Source organism: Monodon monoceros, unplaced genomic scaffold, assembly GCF_005190385.1.
Source record: "Monodon monoceros isolate NGI ecotype Baffin Bay Population unplaced genomic scaffold, NGI_Narwhal_1 Super_Scaffold_22, whole genome shotgun sequence".
NCBI lineage: Eukaryota > Metazoa > Chordata > Mammalia > Artiodactyla > Monodontidae > Monodon > Monodon monoceros.
The window spans coordinates 46,860,411-46,883,901 of NW_021703779.1; the positions used below are offsets into that span (position 1 = coordinate 46,860,411).

The following is a 23,491-nucleotide window of genomic DNA, read 5'->3' on the forward strand; positions in this document are numbered from 1 at the left end:
AAACATACAAGCAACTCATGCAGTTCAATATCAAAAAAACAAACAACTGCATCCAAAAACAGGCAGAAGACCTAAATAGACATTTCTCCAAAGAAGATATACAGATTGCCAGCAAACACATGAAAGAATGCTCAACATCATTAATCATTAGAGCAATGCAAATCAAAAGTACAATGAGATATAATCTCACACCGGTCAGAATGGCCATCATCAAAAATTCTACAAACAATAAATGCTGGAGAGGGTGTGGAGAAAAGGGAACCCTCTTGCACTTTGGTGGGAATGTGAATTGATACAGCCACTATGGATAACAGTGTGGAGGTTCCTTAAAAAACTAAAAACAGAACTACCATATGACCCAGCAATCCCACTACTGGTCATATACCCTGAGAAAACTGTAATTCAAAGAGTCATGTACCAAAATATTCATTGCAGCTCTATTTACAATAGCCAGGACATGGAAGCAACCTAAGTGTCCATCAACAGATGAATGGATAAAGAAGATGTGGCACATATGTACAATGGACTATTACTCAGCCATAAAAAGGAACAAAACTGAGTTATTTATAGTGAGGTGGATGGACCTAGAGACTGTTATACAGAGTGAAGTAAGAAAGAGAAAAACAAATACTGTATGCTAATACATATATATGGAATCTAAAAAAAAAAAAAAGAAGAAGAAAGAAAAAAATGATCAGAAGAGCCTAGGGGGAAGACAGGAATAAAGACGCCGACCTACTAGAGAATGTACTTGAGGATACGGGGAGGAGGAAGGGTAAGCTGGGACAAAGTGAGACAGTGGCATGGACATATATACACTACCAACTGTAAAATAGATAGCTAGTGGGAAGTAGCCGCATAGCAGAGGGAGATCAGCTCAGTGCTTTGTGACCACCTAGAAGGGTGGGATAGGGATGGTGGGAGGGAGGGAGATGCAAGAGGGAAGAGATATGGGGACATATGTATATGTATAACTGATTCACTTTTTTTATAAAGCAGAAACTAACACACCATTGTAAAGCAATTATAATCCAATAAAGATGTTGAAAAAGAAAAACAACGCAAGCTGTGGTACATCCATAGCATGGAATATTACTCAGCAACTAAAAGGAATAAGCTATTATAACACAAAATAACTTAAATAATCCCAAAGACAATGTTATGAGTCAAAAAACCAATCTCAAAAGGCATGTTTTTACCATGAGATCCCATGGTTGACTAGAAAGAAGCAGTGTGGTGTAAGTGCCTGACAATTAGCTTTTTTGATTCTAATAAGAAAGTGCCTGACATTAAGCTTTTGATTGCTGAGGTATATACATTTCAAAGAAATCCATCTCAAATAAGCCCATTGCCAGCTATACAACTATATAAAGAGCCAGGCCACCCCACCCATGAAGTTTCCCTTTTAGAAAGCCCTGGTTGACCTAGATAACTGATCATTTGAGTGACCCTGCTTTTCCCTCCCTGTGCTTTAATTCCCACTCTCACTCTCAATAAACAGTGAACTTGTGAAACCCTAGGTACCCCACCCTCAACCAGAATAAAGTAAGAACCCCAGATCTGCTAGTGCGCGCTGTTGCTCTCTAGTATGTACTCCTGTTTCCCACCTCCTGACCAAACCTCTTGCTATGTGGCCCACACGATGTGTACTCCCCAGGACCTGTGAATAATAAACCTTGTTTTTTCAAACTTCCCCAGCCTTTTCCAGCTTCTATGGGTTGCCTGCATTCCTTGGTTTGTGGCCCTTCTCCTCCATCTTCAAAGCCAGCAATGCTGCATCTCTCTGACACTGCTTCCTTCCTATCTTTTCTTCTGCCTCTCTCTTCTACTTTAGAGGACCCTTGTGATTACACTGGGCCCACTCAGATAATCCAGGATATCTCCCTATCTTAAAATGTTGATTAGCATCTTAAATTCCATGTACAACCTCAATTACCTTTTGCCATATAATTGAACATAGTCACAGGTTGCAGGGATTTGCACATGGATGTCTTTGAGGGGGGGGACCATTTTTCTGCCTATCACAAATTCTGTTGAGATCTCACATATACCCTTACAGTTCACCCTCAACCCCACCTTGACTATGCACAAGTAACCAAGTAAGTCTGACCTGATTAACAACTTCTTTATTAAGTTGAGACTGATCCTCTCTTTTTACAAATTCAAAGATGTACAGTTTTTCTAATAGTCTCGTAATAAATGAAGATCTCTTACATCAGATAGAACATAACTTTACTTTTAAGATTATCTTTGTTAAGCAATAAACTCCTCAACAAACTCCAAATGCTAGACCAGCAGTTCCCATTGACTACCAACATTTCAAAAACTTATTTTGGGGATTTAAACTGGGTTTCCAGGTATTTGTTTTCCAAATGAAAACATAACACTCATCTGCTCTCCAAAATCTATCACCTATCATCATTATTTCATAAAAGAACATTCAGCACCAACAAAATGGAAAAGAACCTCAGAATAATGTATACTTCTTTAAATCACCTTAGCTTAATAAAAAATAAGTTAATTATTGTTATTTTTCTAATTTTGCTGATCTTTGACCAGTTTTTTTTAATCACTTTTAAGATTGATTTACCTGTTGCAACTGTGCCACTGTCCACATGTGTCAAGGACTGGGGACGGCTTCGAAGTTTGCTTTTGAAAGATCTTGGTCTACGTGGTGATGCAGGTGGTAGAGGAATTTCTGATGATTGGACTTTGCCATCTTTAATTGCCCGAAGGCGTTCATAGAGCTCCTGTAGCTCCTTATTCTGCTGGGTTTGAAGATTTACCACCTCCTGAATGTGTCTGAAGGAAAATCATGCAGAAAGCGTTTTAATGGCACAGGCACCATACAGATGAGCCAAGGAACTCTACCAGTACAAGTAAGGTTTAACAAGGAATTTAGATTAAGAATGTGGAAATACAGAATATTTTCACAATTTTAAGATTTTCAATGCCTTCCTAAGTGTGACATTAAACTAATCAGACATAAACAAAAAGCTCAATAAATTGACAAAAATGAATTTCTAAAACTTCAATACAGTAAAAAATAATTTAAAAAATTAAAGTCTCGGGCTTCCCTGGTGGCGCAGTGGTTGAGAGTTCGCCTGCCGATGCAGGGGACACGGGTTCGTGCCCCAGTCCAGGAAGATCCCACATGCTGCGGAGCAGCTGGGCCCGCGAGCCATGGCCACTGAGCCTGCGCGTCCGGAGCCTGTACTCCGCAACGGGAGAGGCCACAACAGTGAGAGGCCCGCATACCGCAAAAAAAACAACAAAAAAATTAAAGTCTCATAGTACTGATAATATTAACCTTTTCTTTATTATATGTTGCAAGTATAAACAGGAAAAAAATTTGTAACATATAGTAAAAGGTTAATATTCAGAATATATAAATAGCTCCTAAAAATCAATAAGAAAAAAAGAAACAACTTTATAGAAAAAGGGGGAAGGAGTATGAAAAGGTGACTCCAAAGAAGAGGAAATACAAGTAGCCAATAAATATGAGATGATGCACATCCTTAGTATTAATTAGAACACAAATTTTTTAACATCTTAATTGCAGTATAATTGTTTTACAATGGTGTGTTAGTTTCTGCTGTATAACAAAATGAATCAGCTATACATATACATGCAACCCCATATCTCCTCCCTCTTCTGTCTCCCTCCCACCCTCCCTATCCCACCCCTCTAGGTGGTCACAAAGCACCTAGCTGATCTCCCTGTGCTATGTGGCTGCTTCCCACTAGCTACCTATTTTACATTTGGTAGTGTATATATGTCCATGCCACTCTCTCACTTCGTCCCAGCTTACCCTTCCCCCTCCCCGTGTCCTCAAGTCCATTCTCTACGTCTGCGTCTTTATTCCTATCCTGCCCCTAGGTTCTTCAGAACCATTTCTTTTCTTTTAGATTCCATATATATGTGTTAGCATACATAGAACACAGATTTTTTAAACTATTTTTTATTCATCTGATTGGAATAAAATGAAAAGAATCAATAATATCCAGTCTAATCTTGTTAAGGTGTGGGAAAACAGGCACTTTCATATATTTCTGTTTGGTGTGTAAAATGGTATATCTACACTGGATGACAATTTTAAATGTACAAACCTTTTAACCCAGCAATTCCACTTTTAGGTATCTATCCTACAAAAATACTAACATAAGTATGTAAAAATATAAGGATGTTGCCTTCAACATTTTTTACATAAGCAAAATATGGGATAAAACTGAAATGCCCATTAAGGAGAGATTAAATAAACTTTAAATGGCTATATGCTATTCCAATGTATGGAATAAAGATTATTTGTGCAAACATGAATATGAAGAGGAGACAATGTTAAGTCAAAAAATTGTAGAGTAACATATATTATGATCCCACTTTTATAAAACTCAAAAACTATATACTTGTAAATGCAAGAAAAATGACAGGCAAGATATATACCAAATAGTTCATAGTGGTCGCCTCTGAGAAATGAGATTAGGGCATGAGAAATAGGAGACTGGTTTGTGTGCATTTTTACTGTTGTGATATTATGTTTTATAATAAAAAAGATATATTTGGTCTTTGTCCCTGTTCTTGGCACACAGCTCCTAAAATCCTTGTAACTTCCTAAGTGATAAGAGCAATGGGAGAATCTTTTGTTATAATATTTGGTCTTTTGTCCTCAAATAGCTCCAGTTCCTGAAATAGTTCCAGGGTGATAAAGGTAAAAGGAGTGTCTCATTATTCAAAACAAGCCCCTCTGATCACGAAGTGACTTTTGGATAGCCCCTAACGATGGGTACCTCTAAGGAGGGGAATAAGGATGGAAGTTGAATTAATCACCAATGGCCAACGATTTAATCAATCATGCCTATGTAATGAAGCTTCCATAAAAATCCGTGAACTACAGGGGTTCTAAGAGCTTCTAGGTCAGTGAAGACATGAGGCGCTGGGAGAGTGGCACTTCTGGGAGGCCATGAAGTTCCATGCCCCTTCCCCTATACCTTGCCATCTGGCTGTTCTTGAGTTGTATCCTTTTATAATAAACCAATAATCTAGTAAGGAAACTGTTTTCCTGAGCTCTGTAAGCCACTCTAGCAAGGTAATCAAACCTGGGGAGGGGTTTGTGGGAACCTCTGATTTATAACAGGTTGGTAAGAAGCATAGGTAACACTACCTGGACTCGTGATGGGCATCTGAAAGGAGGCAGTCTTGTGGGACTGAGCCCTTAGCCTGTGGGATCTGATGCTATCTTTGTAGATTCCAACCATAAATTTTTTCCATCATTAAAATTTCACCAATCCAAAATTAGTTACCAATCAAATACTTAGCTCTATAAAACCCAAGGCAATCAAAATTTGTGACAAAAGAGAAGCAGTCCTTACTTTTCTCGTAATCTTTGAAGCTCCACCTTTAAGTCCTCATCCTCTACTTCTGACTCATCATCACTGCTCATTGGGGAAGACGGTGAATAGAAGAGTGAGCTCTGTGTTTGAACATAGGCTTTTTCTTCACGGAGTGGTAAGCACTCTTCTCTCTCTGGACCAGCCTTTGCCACTGATTTCCCTCTGCCACCAAGAGTGGCTGAAAATTCACTATTAGAGGTAGGCTGCATCCCAGCAGTAAGTATCTCTCTCTCTTTAAACAACAGTTCAGATCCAGACTGCATGCTACTTCCTGTGGCTGAATTTTCTTCCAATTCCTTTTCTGGAGTCATCAAAGATACATCAGTCTCACAAGCCGTACGGAAAGATGAGAAGTTGTCAGCTTGTTTGGGAATTCTTTTATCTTCTTTTAAGGTTTCCTGAAGAGCTTGTAACTTCTGAGAAGAAAGTGAAGGTTGCAGATTGTGTGTGGCAGGTTCCATTTCTACCAATTGAGACTTTGCTGTTTTAGTAAAGGCTAAAGCTTCTTCACTAGGCTGGCTTGTCATTTTATTGAATGCTGGTATGTGTTCTATTCCAGAAGACGTCACTTTCACTGACTGCTGCTGAGGAACTGTAATCACCTGAAATACAAAAAGGCAAAGGTGGCTGGCTCTGCCTAACCAAAGAGTAAACCCACAAAGAAATTCAATATCAATATATGGCACAGACAATTGGATGGTCTTCTGTAATGTACAAACGCTGATAATACCAAAACTAAAAAATCCCATCTATACTTGCCATATTAAAAGCTTTGCAATTGGGCCCTTTGCAAAGAGAATTGGCTTCATATTGCTCAAATAAAATTCTGCAATTAAAAAACATTCCATATGTACACCTAAAACTAACACAATATTGTAAATCATCTATACTTCAAATAAAAAATAAAATGAGGGCTTCCCTGGTGGCGCAGTGGTTGAGAGTCCACCTGCCGATGCAGGGGATGCGGGTACATGCCCCGGTCCAGGAAGATCCCACGTGCCGCGGAGCAGCTGGGCCCATGAGCCATGGCCGCTGAGCCTGCGCGTCCGGAGCCTGTGCTCCGCAACGGGAGAGGCCACAACAGTGAGAGGCCCACATACCGCAAAAAAAAAAAAAAGAAAAAAATTCAATTGCCAAGATTCTAAAGGACATGAAATTAGATTTATAAAAAGATGACCCAACCACCCACCAAAAAATGATGACCCATTTCTGTGCTCCGGTCCAGCTACTAAAATCCTCATTTCTTTAGACTCGCCTTTAGTGGATGGCTACAGAAGGTGACAGGATGCATATAAGGGGAAAAATTAAATACGATAATGATCTACATTTAAAATAATTACCATCTACAGACATAGATCTTCAATGCTGTTACCTTTTATAATGCCTTTGTAGATAATGATTTAACCAAAGACACAAACCTGGAACCGACCCCGCTGAAATGTTCCACTCATTGCTTTACATCTACTGAAAGCCCTAGCATCAGCTGTGGACTCTCCTGTCAGAGGAATGGGGTCAGGAGCAACTGGTGATCTCGTATCTTCTGTATCCACTGCAAGTTTTGCCAAATTGTAAGCAGAAAGGAGAAAATTGCTTGTTAAGACAACATTTGTTTACATTACCAAAAATGAAGAAAAGTAGAAAAAGCTTAACTCCTGCTAGACAATTAAAAAAGTGTTAATGTAATAAGCAACACTGTAGAAGTCCCTAATTCTGAATCAGACATTGCAAGATTTATCCCGAGACTTAGTATCTATATGAAATGAATACTTTAAAATCAAATTAGTTACAAAAGGAAAAATAAAATGGCAATGACATTAATGGGACGTGTCACATACATGGGCTACATGGAAAAAGTGGCAAGATTTGTGTATGAACAACAACAAAAAGAAACAAAAGTAATGAAAAATGATGTTACCTAGTCTATGTCCCTGACTGTAAGCACACTACCTTGACGGACTTTTGATCTCTTGAAAAAGCTGGTTGACTGCCGTAGCCTGTATGCCCAGCTTTTTAATTTGCGACTCCAGGATTTCTTGCTAATAGGATTTTTGAGACTAGGACAAGTAAAGCTTAGGCCAAAATATCCACCTCCTGTCTGCAGATGAATGGCTCCACCGCTTGACACAGCAGCAGGATAGGCCTCTGGATCCCCTGGAAGTGAAGCATCTGGGGACATCTCCTAATGGAGACAAAAAGAGGAAAACCAAAATGGTAGTAATTTAGGTGAGGTGGAGCAACTGTTTCTACCACTGGAGTTTCTTGTATGGACTAATCAGTAATCAAAAATAGAATGCTATATCCTAAAGGAACTTCTCTAGGCAGAAAACACAAGAGAAGGAAAAGACCTACAATAACAAACCCAAAACAATTAAGAAAATGGGAATAGGAACATACATATCGATAATTACCTAAATGTAAATGGATTAAATGCTCCAACCAAAAGACATAGACTGGCTGAATGGATACAAAAACAAGACCCATATATATGCTGCCTACAAGAGACCCACTTCAGACCTGGGAGATATACAGACTGAAAGTGAGCGGAGAGAAAAAGATATTCCATGCAAATGGAAATCTAAAGAAAGCTGGAATAGCAATATTCATATCAGACAAAATAGACTTCAAAACAAAGACTATTACAAGAGACAAAGAAGGACACTACATAATGATCAAGGGATCAACCCAAGAAGAAGATATAACAATTGCAAATATTTATGCACCCAACATAGAAGCAGCTCAACACATGAGGCAAATACTAACAGCCATAAAAGGGGAAATCGACAGTAACACAATCATAGTAGGGGACTTTAACACCCCACTTTCACCAATGGACAGATCATCCAAAATGAAAATAAATAAGGAAACACAAGCTTTAAATGATACATTAAATGACATGGACTTAATTGATATTTGCAGGACACTCCATCCAAAAACAACAGAATACATTTTCTTCTCATGTGCTCATGGAACATTCTCCAGGATAGATCATATCTTGGGTCACAAATCAAGCCTTGGTAAATTTAAGAAAATCGAAATCATATCAAGTATCTTTTCTGACCAAAACGCTATGAGACTAGATACCAATTATGGGGAAAAAATCTATAAAAAATACAAACACATGGAGGCTAAACAATACACTACTAAATAACCAAGAGATCACTGAAGAAATCAAACAGGAAATCAAAAAATACCTAGAAACAAATGACAATGAAAACACGACGACCCAAAACCTACAGGATGCAGCATAAACAGTTCTAAGAGGGAAGTTTATAGCTATACAAACCTACCTTAAAAAACAAGAAACATCTCAAATAAACAATGTAACCTTACACCTAAAGCAATTACAGAAAGAAGAACAAAAAAATCCCAAGTTAGCAGAAGGAAAGAAATCATAATGCTCAAATCAGAAATAAATGAAAAAGAAATGAAGGAAACGATAGCAAAGATCAATAAAACTAAAAGCTGGTTCTTTGAGAAGATAAACAAAATAGATAAACCATTAGCCAGACTCATCAAGAAAAAAAGGGAGAAGACTCAAATCAATAGAATTAGAAATGAAAAGGGAGAAGTAACAACTGAAACTACAGAAATACAAAGGATCATGAGAGATTACTACAAGCAACTCTATGCCAGTAAAATGGACAACCTGGAAGAAATGGACAAATTCTTAGAAAGGCACCACCTTCCAAGACTGAACCAGGAAGAAACAGAAAATATGAACAGTCCAATCACAAGCACTGAAATTGAAACTGTGATTAAAAATCTTCCAACAAACAAAAGCCCAGGACCAGATGGCTTCACAGGCAAATTCTATCAAACATTTAGAGAAGAGCTAACACCTATCGTTCTCAAACTCTTCCAAGATATAGCAGCGGGAGGAACACTCCCAAACTCATTCTACGAGGCCACCATCACTCTGATACAAAAACCAGACAAGGATGTCACAAAAAAAGAAAACTACAGGCCAATATCACTGATGAATATAGATGCAAAAATCCTCAACAAAATACTAGCAAACAGAATCCAACAGCACATTAAAAGGATCATACACCATGATCAAGTGGGGTTTATCCCAGGAACACAAGGATTCTTCAGTATACACAAAGCAATCAATGTGATACACCATATTAACAAATTGAAGGAGAAAAACCATATGATCATCTCAATAGATGCAGAGAAAGCTTTCGACAAAATTCAGCACTGATTTATGATAAAAACCCGCCAGAAAGTAGGCACAGAAGGAATTTACCTCAACATAATAAAGGCCATACATGACAAACCCACAGCCAAAATCGTCCTCAATGGTGAAAAACCGAAACCATTTCCACTAAGATCAGGAACAAGACAAGGTTGCCCACTCTCACCACTATTATTCAACATAGTCTTGGAAGTTTTAGCCACAGCAATCAGAGAAGAAAAAGAAGTGCAAGGAATCCAAATCGGAAAAGAACAAGTAAAACTGTCACTGTTGGCAGATGACATGATACTATACATAGAGAATCCTAAAGATGCTACCAGAACTACTAGAGCTAATCAATGAATTTGGGAAAGTAGCAGGATACAAAATTAATGCACAGAAATTTATGGCATTCCTATACACTAATGCTGAAAAATCTGAAAGTGAAATTAAATTAAATCCCATTTTCCATTGCAAGAAAAAGAATAAAATACCTAGGAATAAACCTACCTAAGGAGACAAAAGACCTGTATGCAGAAAATTATAAGACACTGATGAGAGAAATTAAAGATGATACAAATAGATGGAGAGATATACCATGTTCTTGAATTGGAAGAATCAACATTGTGAAAATGAATATACTATCCAAAGCAATCTACAGATTCAATGCAATCCCTATCAAACTACCACTGGCATTTTTCTCAGAACTAGAACAAAAAATTTCACAATTTGTATGGAAACACAAAAGACCCCGAATAGCCAAAGCAATCTTGAGGAAAAAAAACGGAGCTGGAGGAATCAGGCTCCCTGATTTCAGACTATACTACAAAGCTACAGTAATCAAGACAGTATGGTACTGGCACAAAAACAGAAATATAGATCAATAGAACAGGATAGAAAGCCCAGAGATAATAACCCACGCACATATGGTCACCTTATCTTTGATAAAGGAGGCAGGAATGTACAGTGGAGAAAGGACAGCCTCTTCAATAAGTGGTGTTGGGAAAACTGGACAGCTACGTGTAAAAGAATGAAATTAGAACACTCCCTAACCGTACACAAACATAAACTCAAAATGGATTAAAGACCTAAATGTAAGGCCAGACACTATCAAACTCTTAGAGGAAAACATAGGCAGAACACTCTATAACATAAATCACAGCAAGATCCTTTTTGACCCACCTCCTAGAGAAATGGAAATAAAAACAAAGTAAACAAATGGGAATGAAACTTAAATGAAACTTAAAAGCTTTTGCACAGCAAAGGAAACCATAAACAATACCAAAAGACAACCCTCAGAATGGGAGAAAACATTTGCAAATGAAGCAACTGAAAACGGATTAATCTCCAAAACATACAAGCAACTCATGCAGCTCAATATCAAAAAAACAAACAACCGAATCCAAAAACGGGCAGAAGACCTAAATAGACATTTCTCCAAAGAAGATATACAGATTGCCAACAAACATATGAAAGGATGCTCAACATCATTAATCATGAGAGCAATGCAAATCAAAACTACAATGCTATATCATCTCACACTGGTCAGAATGGCCATCATCAAAAAATCTACAAACAATAAATGCCAGAGAGGATGTGGAGAAAAGGGAACCCTCATACACTGTTGGTGGGAATGTAAATTGATACAGCCACTATGGAGAACAGTATGGAGGTTCATTAAAAAACTAAAAGTAGAACTACCACACGACCCAGCAATCCCACTACTGGGCATATACCCTGAGAAAACCATAATTCAAAAAGTGTCATGTACCACAATGTTCATTGCAGCACTATTTCAATAGCGAGGACATGGAAGCAACCTAAGTGTCCATCAACAGATGAATGGATAAAGAAGATGTGGCACATTTATACAATGGAATATTACTCAGCCATAAAAAGAAATGAAATTGAGTTATCTGTAGTGAGGTGGATGGACCTAGAGACTGTTATACAGAGTGAAGTAAGTCAGAAAGAGAAAACCAAATACCGTATGCTAACACATATATATGGAATCTAAAAAAAAAAAAAAAATGGTGATGAGGAACCTGGGGCAAGACGGGAATAAACACACAGACCTACTAGAGAATGGACTTGAGTACACGGGGAGGGGGAAGGGTAAGCTGGGACAAAGTGAGAGAGTGGTAGTGCGTATATGAACATATATACACTACCAAGTGTAAAAGAGATAGCTAGTGGGAAGCAGTCACGTAGCACAGGGAGATCAGCTCGGTGCTTTGTGACCATCTAGAAGGGTGCGATATGGAGGGTGGGAGGGAGGGAGACTCAAGAGGGAAGAGATATGGGGATATATGTATATGTATAACTGATTCACTCTGTTATAAAGCAGAAACTAACACACCATTGTAAAGCAATTATACTCCAATAAAAATGTAAAAAAAATAGAATGCTATGTATACTTCTATTAATAGTATCATATCAGACTAAACCTGAAGTATTAAACTTATAGGAATTAAGCCTTTCCCTTTCTTTAAAAATACTATTTAGACTTCAGATAAATAAAACAGCAGAATATTAAACTTCCACCCTAGAATATTTTTTATTATAGCACCTTTGAAAACTGAAAATTAAAATATGAAGGAAATAACCCTCATATGCACCAATTCACTAAAAATGGTTACTTAAACCCTATGATCTTAAAATGGAAAGTTTCATTTATGCTTATATTATCTAAGAGAGTTTAAGATGCCTGACATGCATGATAAACAGAAAAACAAGATGTCTGGGCATTTACATTTACAGAAATATATTACCAAATCAAGTTTCTTACATTACATAAGCACACAGAAATTTACAATGGACCTCAAAATTATTTCAAATTCAAACTCTAAAAACTGTTAACATCAGGCCGCAGCTGGCTATAAAATCATTCTTCCCTCCTCTTGTCCTCCCATCCCTCCCCTCAAAAATCAGAGTTAACTGCTGCTGTATTCTGAGTATTCTAAAAATAAATTTCTTATAATAACTAATATAAGAAATTAATATACAGAGCCAGAAATACTTTGGGAAACATGAGCATGGCCCCTACTAATTTAGAAAATTAAAAGAGTAAAAGTTCAAAGAAAGGGATTCAGCATTTGTCTGAAGGAAGACAGCCTAAGCGGCACTAAGTAAACTGCAGTTTGGGGTAAGCATTATTAACACTTAATTCAGCAGTTATTAAAAGTAAAATTCTGAACAGTTTTTATTTTCCAAAGTCCCATTTTGGACAAGTAATACTACTTTCATAAAGAGGAAAAAACTCTCAATAATATTATGATTTAGAAAGTGTTGCATTGGTCCCACTGAAATTACAGAAAAGATTTTTATTAAGTAATAACTGGATCAAGATGATAAATTAAATACAAGTTCTAGCCTCCCTTACCAATCCAAATCCACAGGTACAACAGGAAAAACAGATGTAGACACACGCATATAAGATTTTTTAAATTAATTAATTAATTAATTTTTTAGCTGCGTTGGATCTTCATTGCTGTGTGCGGGCTTTCTCTAGTTGCAGCGAGCGGGCGCTACGCTTCATTGTGGTGCGTGGGCTTCTCATTGTGGTGGCTTCTCTTATTGCAGAGCACGGGCTCTAGGCACGTGGGCTTCAGTAGTTGTGGCCCACAAAGTCTAGAACACAGGTTCAGTAGTTGTGGCACACGGGCTTCATTGCTCCGTGGCATGTGGGATCTTCCCAGACCAGGGCTCAAACCCGTGTCCCCTGCATTGGCAGGCGGATTCTTAACCACTGGGCCACCAGAGAAGCCCTGCATATAAGATTAAAGGAGGAAAAAGCAGCCTCCTTCAATGCATAATGATATATGCAGGAACTGTTTCAAAATGCAGCAAATTGAGGTGGTAGATATGGGCAGCAGGAGAGAGCGCCCTGGCCAACCGAAAGGATGGGTGGTTGGACAGAATGTTTACAAAGCTATAACAATCTATCTGTCTCGTATCTGTCACTTCAGCATCATCTTATAACACTCTCCTACTTACTGGCCTTCTTTTGTTTCCTGGAACAGGTCTCCACCTATGAATGTCACCATCACATACAAATCCTTCCCTGACCACCCTATATAAAGTAATTCCTTAGTCTTTCTATCATAGCCCTTTATTTATTTGTTTAGAATCTATCTTCCCCGACTAGAATGTGAGCTCCACAAAAACAGAGATCTTGACTTATTCACTGCTCAGCAGATATTCACTGAATGGATGAGTGAACTGGTTGGGGCACCTTCCCACCTCATCTCCACAATAAACAAAAGACAGCAGAGGAATCTGCTCCCAAATAAGAGTGGTAAGGAGGAAAATGTTTATTGCCAAGAAAAAGGTCAGTAATGTAGGGAAGAGACAAGATCCAGGAGTAAGGGGAAGCCCTGCTACCTTTGAAGACTAGCTATTGGACCTCCCTCTGGGCAGCATTAAAGACAAGTTGCAATACCCAGTGCCAGGAAGCATGTCCCATGCTTTTCCCACAATTACTGGAGTAAAGCTATAGTAAGTATATATAACATTTACAAACAGACAAACAGGGTATCTTATGGGGGAAAAAGAAAAACTGAGTACACAACGAAGAATCACCAACACTTTTGGGAAACCAGCACTTTAAGAAAACACTAAACTCAACAAACAGCCTACCCAGGGAAACAGCATTAATAAGACTTTAATATGTTGAAAGAGATGTGTGAATATACTATATCCATAAGAAAAAGAATGAACTATAGTTACTAGAAATTAAAAATGCAATCCTTGACATAAAAAAAATAGCTGAATAGGAGATTATAAACAGCTTAAAGGTTGAGACATTCTCCCAGTACAAAAAGCAAAAGGACAAAGAGATGGAAAGCACGAAATGAGGGACTTCCCTGGTGGTGCAGTGGTTAAGAATCTGCCTGCCAATGGAGGGAACACAGGTTCAATTCCTGGTCCAAGAAGATGCCACATGCCGTGGAGGAACTAAGCCCGTGCGCCACAACTACAGAGCCTGCGCTCTAGAGCTTGCATGCCACAACTACTGAAGCCTGCATGCCTAGAGCCCGGGCTCCGCAACAACAGAAGCCGCCGCAATGAGAAGCCCGCACACTGCGACAAAGAATAGCCCCCACTCGCAGCAACTAGAGAAAGCCCACACGCAGCAATGAAGACCACATGCAGCCAAAAAATTTTTTAAAAAGCATGAAATGAAAAGTTAATAGATAAGAAAAACAGGAAATGAAGAAATAAAACTGTCTCTATTCACAGATAAGATCTTATATACTGATATTATATAGAAAATCTACCAAAAGCTATCACAGCTAATAAAAAAAACTCAGCGAAGTTGAAGGATACAACATCAACAATCAAAAATCAATCGTATTTCTATACACTAGCAATGAAAAATCTGAAAAGGAAATTAAGAAAACAATTTCATTTATAATAACAACAAAGAATAAAATAACAAACAGTGCTGGAACAACTGGATAGCCACATGCAAAAGAATGAAGCTGGACCTTTATCTCACACCATATACAAAAATTAACTCAAAATGATCCTACCATCTGTACTTAATTATGAAGCAAAATAAAGATATTTCTGGACATTAAAAATAATTGGTCACACATGCAACATATTTTAAAATATTACTCATAGAAGCATTTCAGGGGGGAAATAAAAAGGAATTCTAGGACACCAGAAACAGTGGCAGGTAATAAGTTTGATCTAGATGTAGCAATGGACACTTGAAACAAACAAAAGAATCCATTTAACCTTGACACTTGGAAGAGTCTCCTGAGCAACAAAGTTTAAATGACAGAGAATTACATTTCTTTCTTTTTTTTTTTTTTTTTTTTTTGCAGTACACGGGCCTCTCACTGTCGTGGCCTCTCCCGTTGCGGAGCACAGGCTCCGGAAGCGCAGGCTCAGCAGCCGTGGCTCACGGGCCCAGCCGCTCCGCGGCATGTGGGATCCTCCCAGACCGGGGCATGAACCCGTGTCCCCTGCATCGGCAGGCGGACTCTCAACCACTGCGCCACCAGGGAAGCCCTACATTTCATTTTTTTATGGTTCTAATCATGTTACGTGATTATCAGATAACACAAATAATCATAATATAAATGCTGTTTACTGATTTTCAGTTCTTCCAATCAACCTACAGACAAAGCAAAACCGATAAAGAAAAAAATGTAGATGTTATAAACTTTGCCAATGTTAAAAAGTAATTTAAGTAATAAAAATTGGGAGGTGTATGGGGAAGAAAAGTAGAGGAAAGGGAAAATATAATTTCTCTACCCTTCATAAAGTGAGTCAAATTTTATTGTATAAAATTACTAAATCAAAAAATCGATAAGTATATTATTTATAAGTTATTAATAGCAATGACCACAAGAATTAAAACCAGGAACTTAATAGTGTTTGGGGAGTGGGAGTGTTAACACAACAATTCCTTTTAATTTTCTATCCTTCTGAATTTCTTTTGCATTTATGCATTAATTGCATAATTTTAAATTACTAGTTTACCAAAAAATAAGTACTTAAATTATATTTGCTCAATGGAATATTATGCTGTTGTTTTAAAAAGTTAGGTGAGGGGACTTCCCTGGTGGTCCAGTGGTTAAGAATCCACCTTCCAACGTAGGGGATGCAGGTTCAATCCCTGGTTGGGGAACTAAGATCCCACACGCCGCGGGGCAACTAAGCCCGTGCGCTGCAACTACCAAGCCTGTGCGCTATAGAGCCCAAGAGCCACAACTAGAGAGAAGCCTGCACACCGCAACTAAAACCCAAAGCAGCCAAATAAATAAATAAATATATTTTTTGAAAAGTTAGGTGAGGTGGAACTATGTATACTGACATGGATAGATGTCCATAAGTGGGAAAAAAATTTAGAATGCACATGTATGTAAGGAAGTATGTGTATATAAATATATAGTATGTATCTGTGTCTTTGTAAACAGATATAATACATATAAAGAAGTGCTATATAAATATTTGTATATTAGTGAAAACCATGTCTGGGAAGATTTATCAACAGCTGTATCTATAGGTTTAGAAGTGGGGTGGATTTTACTTTATATACATGCATATACTACTTATATAATAATAACAATAATAAAGAGATACAGTGATAAATATTTTAAAATATGTCTATGATATACTGTAAAATTAAAAAATTAAGTTGTAGACCAATATGTTTATAGCACAATACTATTTTTGTGAATAAGAAGTTGTAGGTTTGTAAGTAGATCTGTATAAGCTTAAGTCAAGAAGGATTAGTACCATATAGTGGATAAGCACCAGATAGTGGTTATCCCTATGAGTTGAAGGAACAGGAAAGAGAAATTAAATTCCTACATTACATAAGTTAAAAAAAAAAGTCATGAGATTATGGTTTTTTTTTCTTTTAAAATATTTTTTTAAATAAATAAAAACCCACAAACAAGATTAAATTAAAACCATAATATTTTTAAAAATGAAACTGATAACAGGAATTTTTAAGTGGAAATCTAAAAGCAAGTTCTTCCTACCCACTAAAACAATCTATAAATCAGTCCTGTTCTGTCATTAATACAAAAATAAACATTGCTCACAAGTTCCTAGCTAATTCACCAGAGGGCTCTCTCACCAAGAAAGTTCTACCATCTCTATTAAGTTCTAGGCCCCTGCAGCCTAAGCTATGGCCTTCTTAAATACCTGTGACCTCAGAATCTTGTGACATAGATAATTTCATTTCAAAGGACAGAACTTTAGAAAAGAAGGCATTTCTTTAAAAGCATAGGATAAGGAATTGGTTAGAAAGAATGATACTTACATGTAAACATAATTCGCTGGGTATAGAAGTTATCACATTCAGGTCCCTTTTGAACACTGATATGTTAGCAGGCTGACTCACAGTCCCATTGGACAGAATCTTAGAGCCTGTCTGCTGAAAATTAGGGGACTGTGCAGGACTATCTTGAATTCCACAGTGACTGATGCCTATGACTTCTGGCACTGGACATGAGACTGTGTCTTCAGCAGAGGAAGAAAACGGAGAATCTATGCTTTGGGTATCCTTCTGACTCTCAGGATAGATGCTAGATATGCTATGCTCCTGATAGAGCAAATTTCTTAATTTTTCATCCAGAGTTTTAATTCGGTTGTCTGCAAACTCCATTTTTGGAGGTCCTTCCCCATCTGATTCCAGGACCGTAGAGGACAGCAGGCTAGTTGGTTCAAGGCCAGGGGTCTGAGTGGGAATGACCATCTTAGGAGAACTTGCTTCCACGATCACTGCGGTTTCTCCTTCTTGGGAAATAAACTCTGCATCCGTAGTTGGCTGCTGCACCGGTAAGGACTGAGGCTTTTGATCAGACATAAATGCCGGAGTTGTAAGACAGTTAGGAGCAATCTGAGTTGACTCACCAGGAGCTGCCTGACTGGCAGCTTGGTGACCTGGATACACAGGTAGGAATATGCCTGCTTGGCTGGTGAGTCCCTCACATTCAAGACTGGAACTACTAGCAACTGGTGCCATTATCTGCTTGTCATCTTCCACTTGATAAAGTATAGCTGGCTGCTTAGTTTCTACACTGGCATATTCAGAAATCTTACCATCAACTACATCCTTGTGTTCTGATGTGGAGGTGTAAAGTGCACGCTGGCATGGATTATTTTCTAGAGTGAGCAGCGTGTCCTGTGATATTTCCTTATTACTTATGTTTCTTGGACCTGGAACAATAACAAAAAATGGCTAAGCATGTATGGTAAGTACAAAGCATGGACTAGTACCCAAACTCAAAAGGAACAGGAGGAGCAAGGGGCAAATTAGAGCCTGTGTGAAAGTACTCTTATAAATAAGACTCAAAATACACAGAATTCAACCTAACAAGGAGAAAAACCTTTTCCTTTTTTTCCCATAAATATTAAAATTTAAATGGCTTAAGTTCCCTCCTAACATTAATATCTTCAAAAATGCTTATGAAAATTCTCATAAGCATAAAATACCCATGAAAACAAGTTAAAGATACAGTGTATATTTTGCATCCCCATCTTCCAGGTCTGGATAAAGGTGGCAGAGAACAAACACTTACTAGAAAGCAGATTTAGCCCAGGAACTGTAGACATGGACTGCTGAAGAGAAGAAGGAGATTGAGCATCACGGTTTCTTATTGTCTGATTGATACAAAATCGCCATCGACCAACTGGGGATGACTGAGGAGCAGATTCATCTGTAGAAAGAATTGGCAAAAATTAATATGCTAATCAATTGTCAATATGTTTACCTATTGACTAAGGAAACCAGGTTAAAACACCGTTTTGTCTTTTATCTCCATTTCCAACGGCACTAGGATATGTGTAACTTATAAGACCAGACCTCCCAACCCTGACTGAAAAATACTCTAACAACTATGCACAAGATATCTTTAGAGAAGGATTTTGGATTCTATGGAAACAAACATTGTATCAATAGCAATTAAAAGCAGGGCAGTTTTGGGAAAAAAACGAAAAGCACTTTTTCCACTAAAACCTACATCTTCGGTTCTGTATCCTGATTATGGTGGTGCTTACACAAATCTATAAGAGGACTAAAATTTACAGAACCCTACACCAAAAGAAAAAAAAGTCTATTTTACTGTATGACAACTTAAAAAATAAAGTAAAATAAGCCCCTACATCTGTACTCCTACTTTGTTAACTTATTCAAATAAGTTATTCTCTTTTAAACTTTACCCAACTTTGCCAGTCAGAAATATACTCAGGGACTCCCCTGGTGGTGCAGTGGTTAAGAATCCGCCTGCCAATGCAGGGGACATGGGTTCGAGCCCTGGTCTGGGAATATCCCACATGCCGTGGAGCTACTGAGCCAGTGCGCCACAACTAGAGCCTGTGTACCACAACTACTGAAGCCTGCACTCCTCGAGCCTGTGCTCCACAATGAGAAGCCACCACAGTGAGAAGCCCGCACACCACAACGAAGAGCAGACCCCACTTGCTGCAACTAGAGAAAGCCTGCACGCAACAACGAAGACCCAACACAGCCATAAATAAATAAATAAAAAGAAATCTACTCAGACTCCTGCTAATGAGAAAAAGAAGACAGAGGAGAACCCTGGCATCCTAACACAAACTACATTTGAGGGTAATGGTATCTGGTTCCATGACTCCCACACCACCTGTTGCTTCTTCATGCTGTTATAATTCCTTCAGATGTCCTCATTTGTCTGTGGCTCTCCTCCCCATCCCAGACACTCTAAATATACCCATGACCAGAGCTGAGAAGAATGGAGAGATAAATTTATGAGAAAAGAAAATAGAAGACCCCATTTTTAGTCCCTGGCAGTTTATCTGGTATCTGATTTACAAAAACTTAGTGATCAGAGCAGGTAGAAGCATATCACTGGTAGAATGAAATCAAGATACTAATGCTATTAAAACATGAGGCAAACTTAGAACATAATGATTTTAGTTAAGAAAGTTGTTGTCCATCTCATATAGAGGAAAAGAAAAACTTACCAGTTAAGTTCAAACAATAAAGCCATTAAAGGTCAGCAGTACTGTGACTGCTTTTCTGGTAACATACCATGCAACAACTCAGAAATAAATTAATCAGGTAAAGAACCAATACTTGGAGGAAATTTGGAGAATGGTTTTACTTCTCACTTTTTTTACTTCTTATTTCTGGGCTATAAAGTCCTTTCAAAGTGTGGGAAAACGTACATTAACAATTTATCAAATTCCTTTATTGGCTAACATCTTTCCCAAGGTGTGTACATTAAAAGTTTCCAAATGTCTTGCTTCAAAAGCCAAATAGTAAATTTTATTAAGTATACTTACTGCTGGTTTGAGTGGATGCAGAATTTATCTGTACTTGTTCAGATGATCCTGTCTGAATTAAAAATGAATAGATAAATAAAGAAGTTCCTGATACATATCCGAGAAGACCTATTTGCTAAGCAATTTCTCTTACTTGGCTACTGCTGGATTCCATAGTAATAGAGTCAGCTCCAATGGCTCTTTCTGCAGCAGAGTGGACATGAAGGATCTCCTGGGCTTGACCTACGATAGCCCTCAATTCTTCTACAAATTTTTCTTTTTCACTTTCCAGGACAAAGTTATCTTCAACCTATCCAAAAGTAAAAGTAAGTCTATTCACAAGAATGAATTTAGTTTCTTCAAAATTATAATATGGTGACTACCATAAAGAAAAATAAATTAGGTATTTAGATCTAAATGCCACAACAGAATTAACAAAGACCAGCAATAAAATGCCACATAATACATTAAATTATTCTATTTTGAGACCACTGATATTTGTCAGATTGGCACTACCTACCAGAAGCCAGCATTTTAAAAAAATCTGGCATTCTATAAATTGATTGCCATTTGAAGAACGTAACTGAGGTAATGTTTACGTTTAAAACTAGGATGTCCAAACACAAAAGCTTTTTTTTTTTTTTTGCAGTACGCTGGCCTGTCACTGCTGTGGCCTCTCCCGTTGTGGAGCACAGGCTCCAGACGCGCAGGCTCAGCGGCCATGGCTCACGGGCCCAGCCGCTCCGCGGCATGTGGGATCTTCCCAGACCGGGGCACGAACCCGCGTCCCCTGCATCGGAAGGCGGACTCTCAACCACTGCGCCACCAGGGAAGCCCCGCAAAAGCTTTTAAATAAAAAAAAAACACACAAAATGAAGCATCTCTAAAGATGATAAAGAATGGCCTAGAGACAGTTCAGAAAATACTACATTGAATAAGAGGCAGACTGACAAAATTATTAACTTTTAAAATGTTAAATTCTGCTTGGCCAGGAATGTATATACAAAGAAAACTGGCAGAAACAAAAGCATTATGTACTCTTCGTGCCACCCTAGATCATCCCCATTAAAAAAAAGAGGAGGGGAATACTAACTTAAGCCTAACAATTCAAAGAAAATACAAAAACTAAATGAAATGATGAACATTACTTGAACACCTATATGTAAGATGTTATATCAGTAGCTAATGCATTAGAATTACCTGGGGAACTTTACAAACTATTAATGCTTAGGCCTCATCTCCAAAAATTCTGATTTAATTAGGGACCCAGGCAACAGAATTGTTTTTATTTTAGTTTTTGTTTGGGGCTTTTTTTTTTTTGGCTGCGCCACGTGGCTTGCAGGATCTTATTTCCCCGACCAGGGATTGAACCCAGATAACGGCAGTGAAAGCACCGAGTCCTAACCACTGGACCACCAGGGTATTCCCAACAGAATTGTTGTTAAAAAACTCTTCCAGTGATTTTGACATGCAGCTAGGGATAAGAAGCACTGACCTAGATCCTCTCTTAATGAAACTCCCTCATATTTTACACATAAATATACAGAAACCAGAGGAGGTATAGTGACTTACTCTTGATCATAACCAATTTAGTTCTGTACAAATTTTAAAAACTAGCAGTACCCTAAAAAAAGATGGCTCTGAATAAATGGGGGGAGAGTTAGAGAGGAAAAAGAGACAGAATGCTTAAGAGAAAATAATTTGGTTTTACTGTACTTACCATATAGTCTGCAATATCCTCTGGTGCATCACCATCAACATCAAACTTGAAGGTGACCATCTTGTTATTGTGTGTCTCCAGTTGACACTCCACCATGTTGTCTCCAGAGATTGACACCTGGGCACAAACATGTCACTAGTTTAAGAGTCAGTCATTGTCTTCTCTTTGTAAATGGTGCAGGAAACATTTGGATGAGCTCACATACGATATATGAAAAAAATGGTTTAAACTGTTCAGAATCTAAAAAGATTCTGTTTTTCCCTTGATGAAATACTGTCTAAACAACTATTGTATGACAAATCTAAGGCTCAAATTATTCAGCAAAAAATAAGTTAGAAATGTGAACCTGTGGGAAAGAAAAGGAACACAACTTTTATGAAAAGGCAAAAAAAAAAGTTACAACGGTCACTATAGCTACCTGCAATGCAAAGATCTAAATCTGGTCATTCATTTCCAAAATTCTCCCACAAATTGACCCTTTAAGCTAAAGAAAATGCACTGCTAATGGAAATGTAAACTGGTCCAAACTTTATGGACAGCAACCTAGAAATACGTATTTAGAAACTTTAAAAAAATCTTCATACCCTTTGACCCACTAATTCTACTTCTAGGAATCTATCATAAGGAAATAATCAGGTATATATACAAAGATTTGTGTTCAAGAGTGTTTGCTGCAGAGTTTCATAATACCCTATACTCACCTCCACAGCAACATCGCCCCTCCCTGACCCCCCCAGACCTCAACATGCACTCTTAACCAAATCATATTTATACACTGACCTGAAGGACAGTAAGCTGAAATTTAGTCCCCTTCTCTGATCGAGGACAGGAAGCTCTTCTCTGTTTGATCCGATCTTGTTTGCCATTTCCACTTGGGTTATCAGGGGTATTGGTGTTTTCCTTCACAGCTGCCACATCATTATTCAAACTATTATTCAAAAAAAAAAAGCAACTCCAATTCAATTTCTCAGAGAAGAAATGATTCTCAAAGTCCAATATTTAACCCAAATCAGAGTTAACATCTGAAATTCCTTTGTGGATAGAATCATTCCATCTTGATGGTAAAATTCTAAGGAAAACCCTCAATTATAAAATCATAAATAATGTTTAAATAAAATATATAAGTAGTACAATATCTCTCAAAAAGTTATGACTGCACAACTCTGCAAATATACTAAATGCCATTGAACTGTACACTTTAAATGGGTGAAAATCTAATGGTATGTGAATTATATCTCAATAAAGCTGTTTTTAAAAGTTATGAAACACTGAGATTATATTGTACGTATTAGGCCAACATCTCACAGTAGTGGGAGTGAAAGAAAAACACTGCTAGTGATGGACCTCTGTGGAACCTTTTATCAGGGGATGTTCCTGATCAATTTTATTTTGTTTGTTTTGGGGTTTTTCTTATTAATATGTTCAAATAAAACT

The 23,491-nt window shown here is 37.8% G+C and overlaps 1 protein-coding gene across 1 annotated transcript in view; it reads right to left on the reverse strand.

Moving 5' to 3' along the window:
• Nucleotides 1-23,491, reverse strand: part of WNK3 (WNK lysine deficient protein kinase 3) — a 160,500-nt gene that overhangs the window by 31,358 nt on the left and 105,651 nt on the right. The window contains exons 11-20 of the mRNA XM_029240178.1: nt 22,838-22,985; nt 22,058-22,174; nt 20,492-20,647; nt 20,359-20,410; nt 18,615-18,752; nt 17,354-18,252; nt 7,479-7,569; nt 6,809-6,939; nt 5,370-5,992; nt 2,591-2,802 (exon numbers count right to left, since the gene is read on the reverse strand). Of these exons, the coding sequence (XP_029096011.1) occupies nt 2,591-2,802; nt 5,370-5,992; nt 6,809-6,939; nt 7,479-7,569; nt 17,354-18,252; nt 18,615-18,752; nt 20,359-20,410; nt 20,492-20,647; nt 22,058-22,174; nt 22,838-22,985 (2,567 nt within the window). The remainder of the gene's footprint in view (nt 1-2,590; nt 2,803-5,369; nt 5,993-6,808; nt 6,940-7,478; nt 7,570-17,353; nt 18,253-18,614; nt 18,753-20,358; nt 20,411-20,491; nt 20,648-22,057; nt 22,175-22,837; nt 22,986-23,491) is intronic.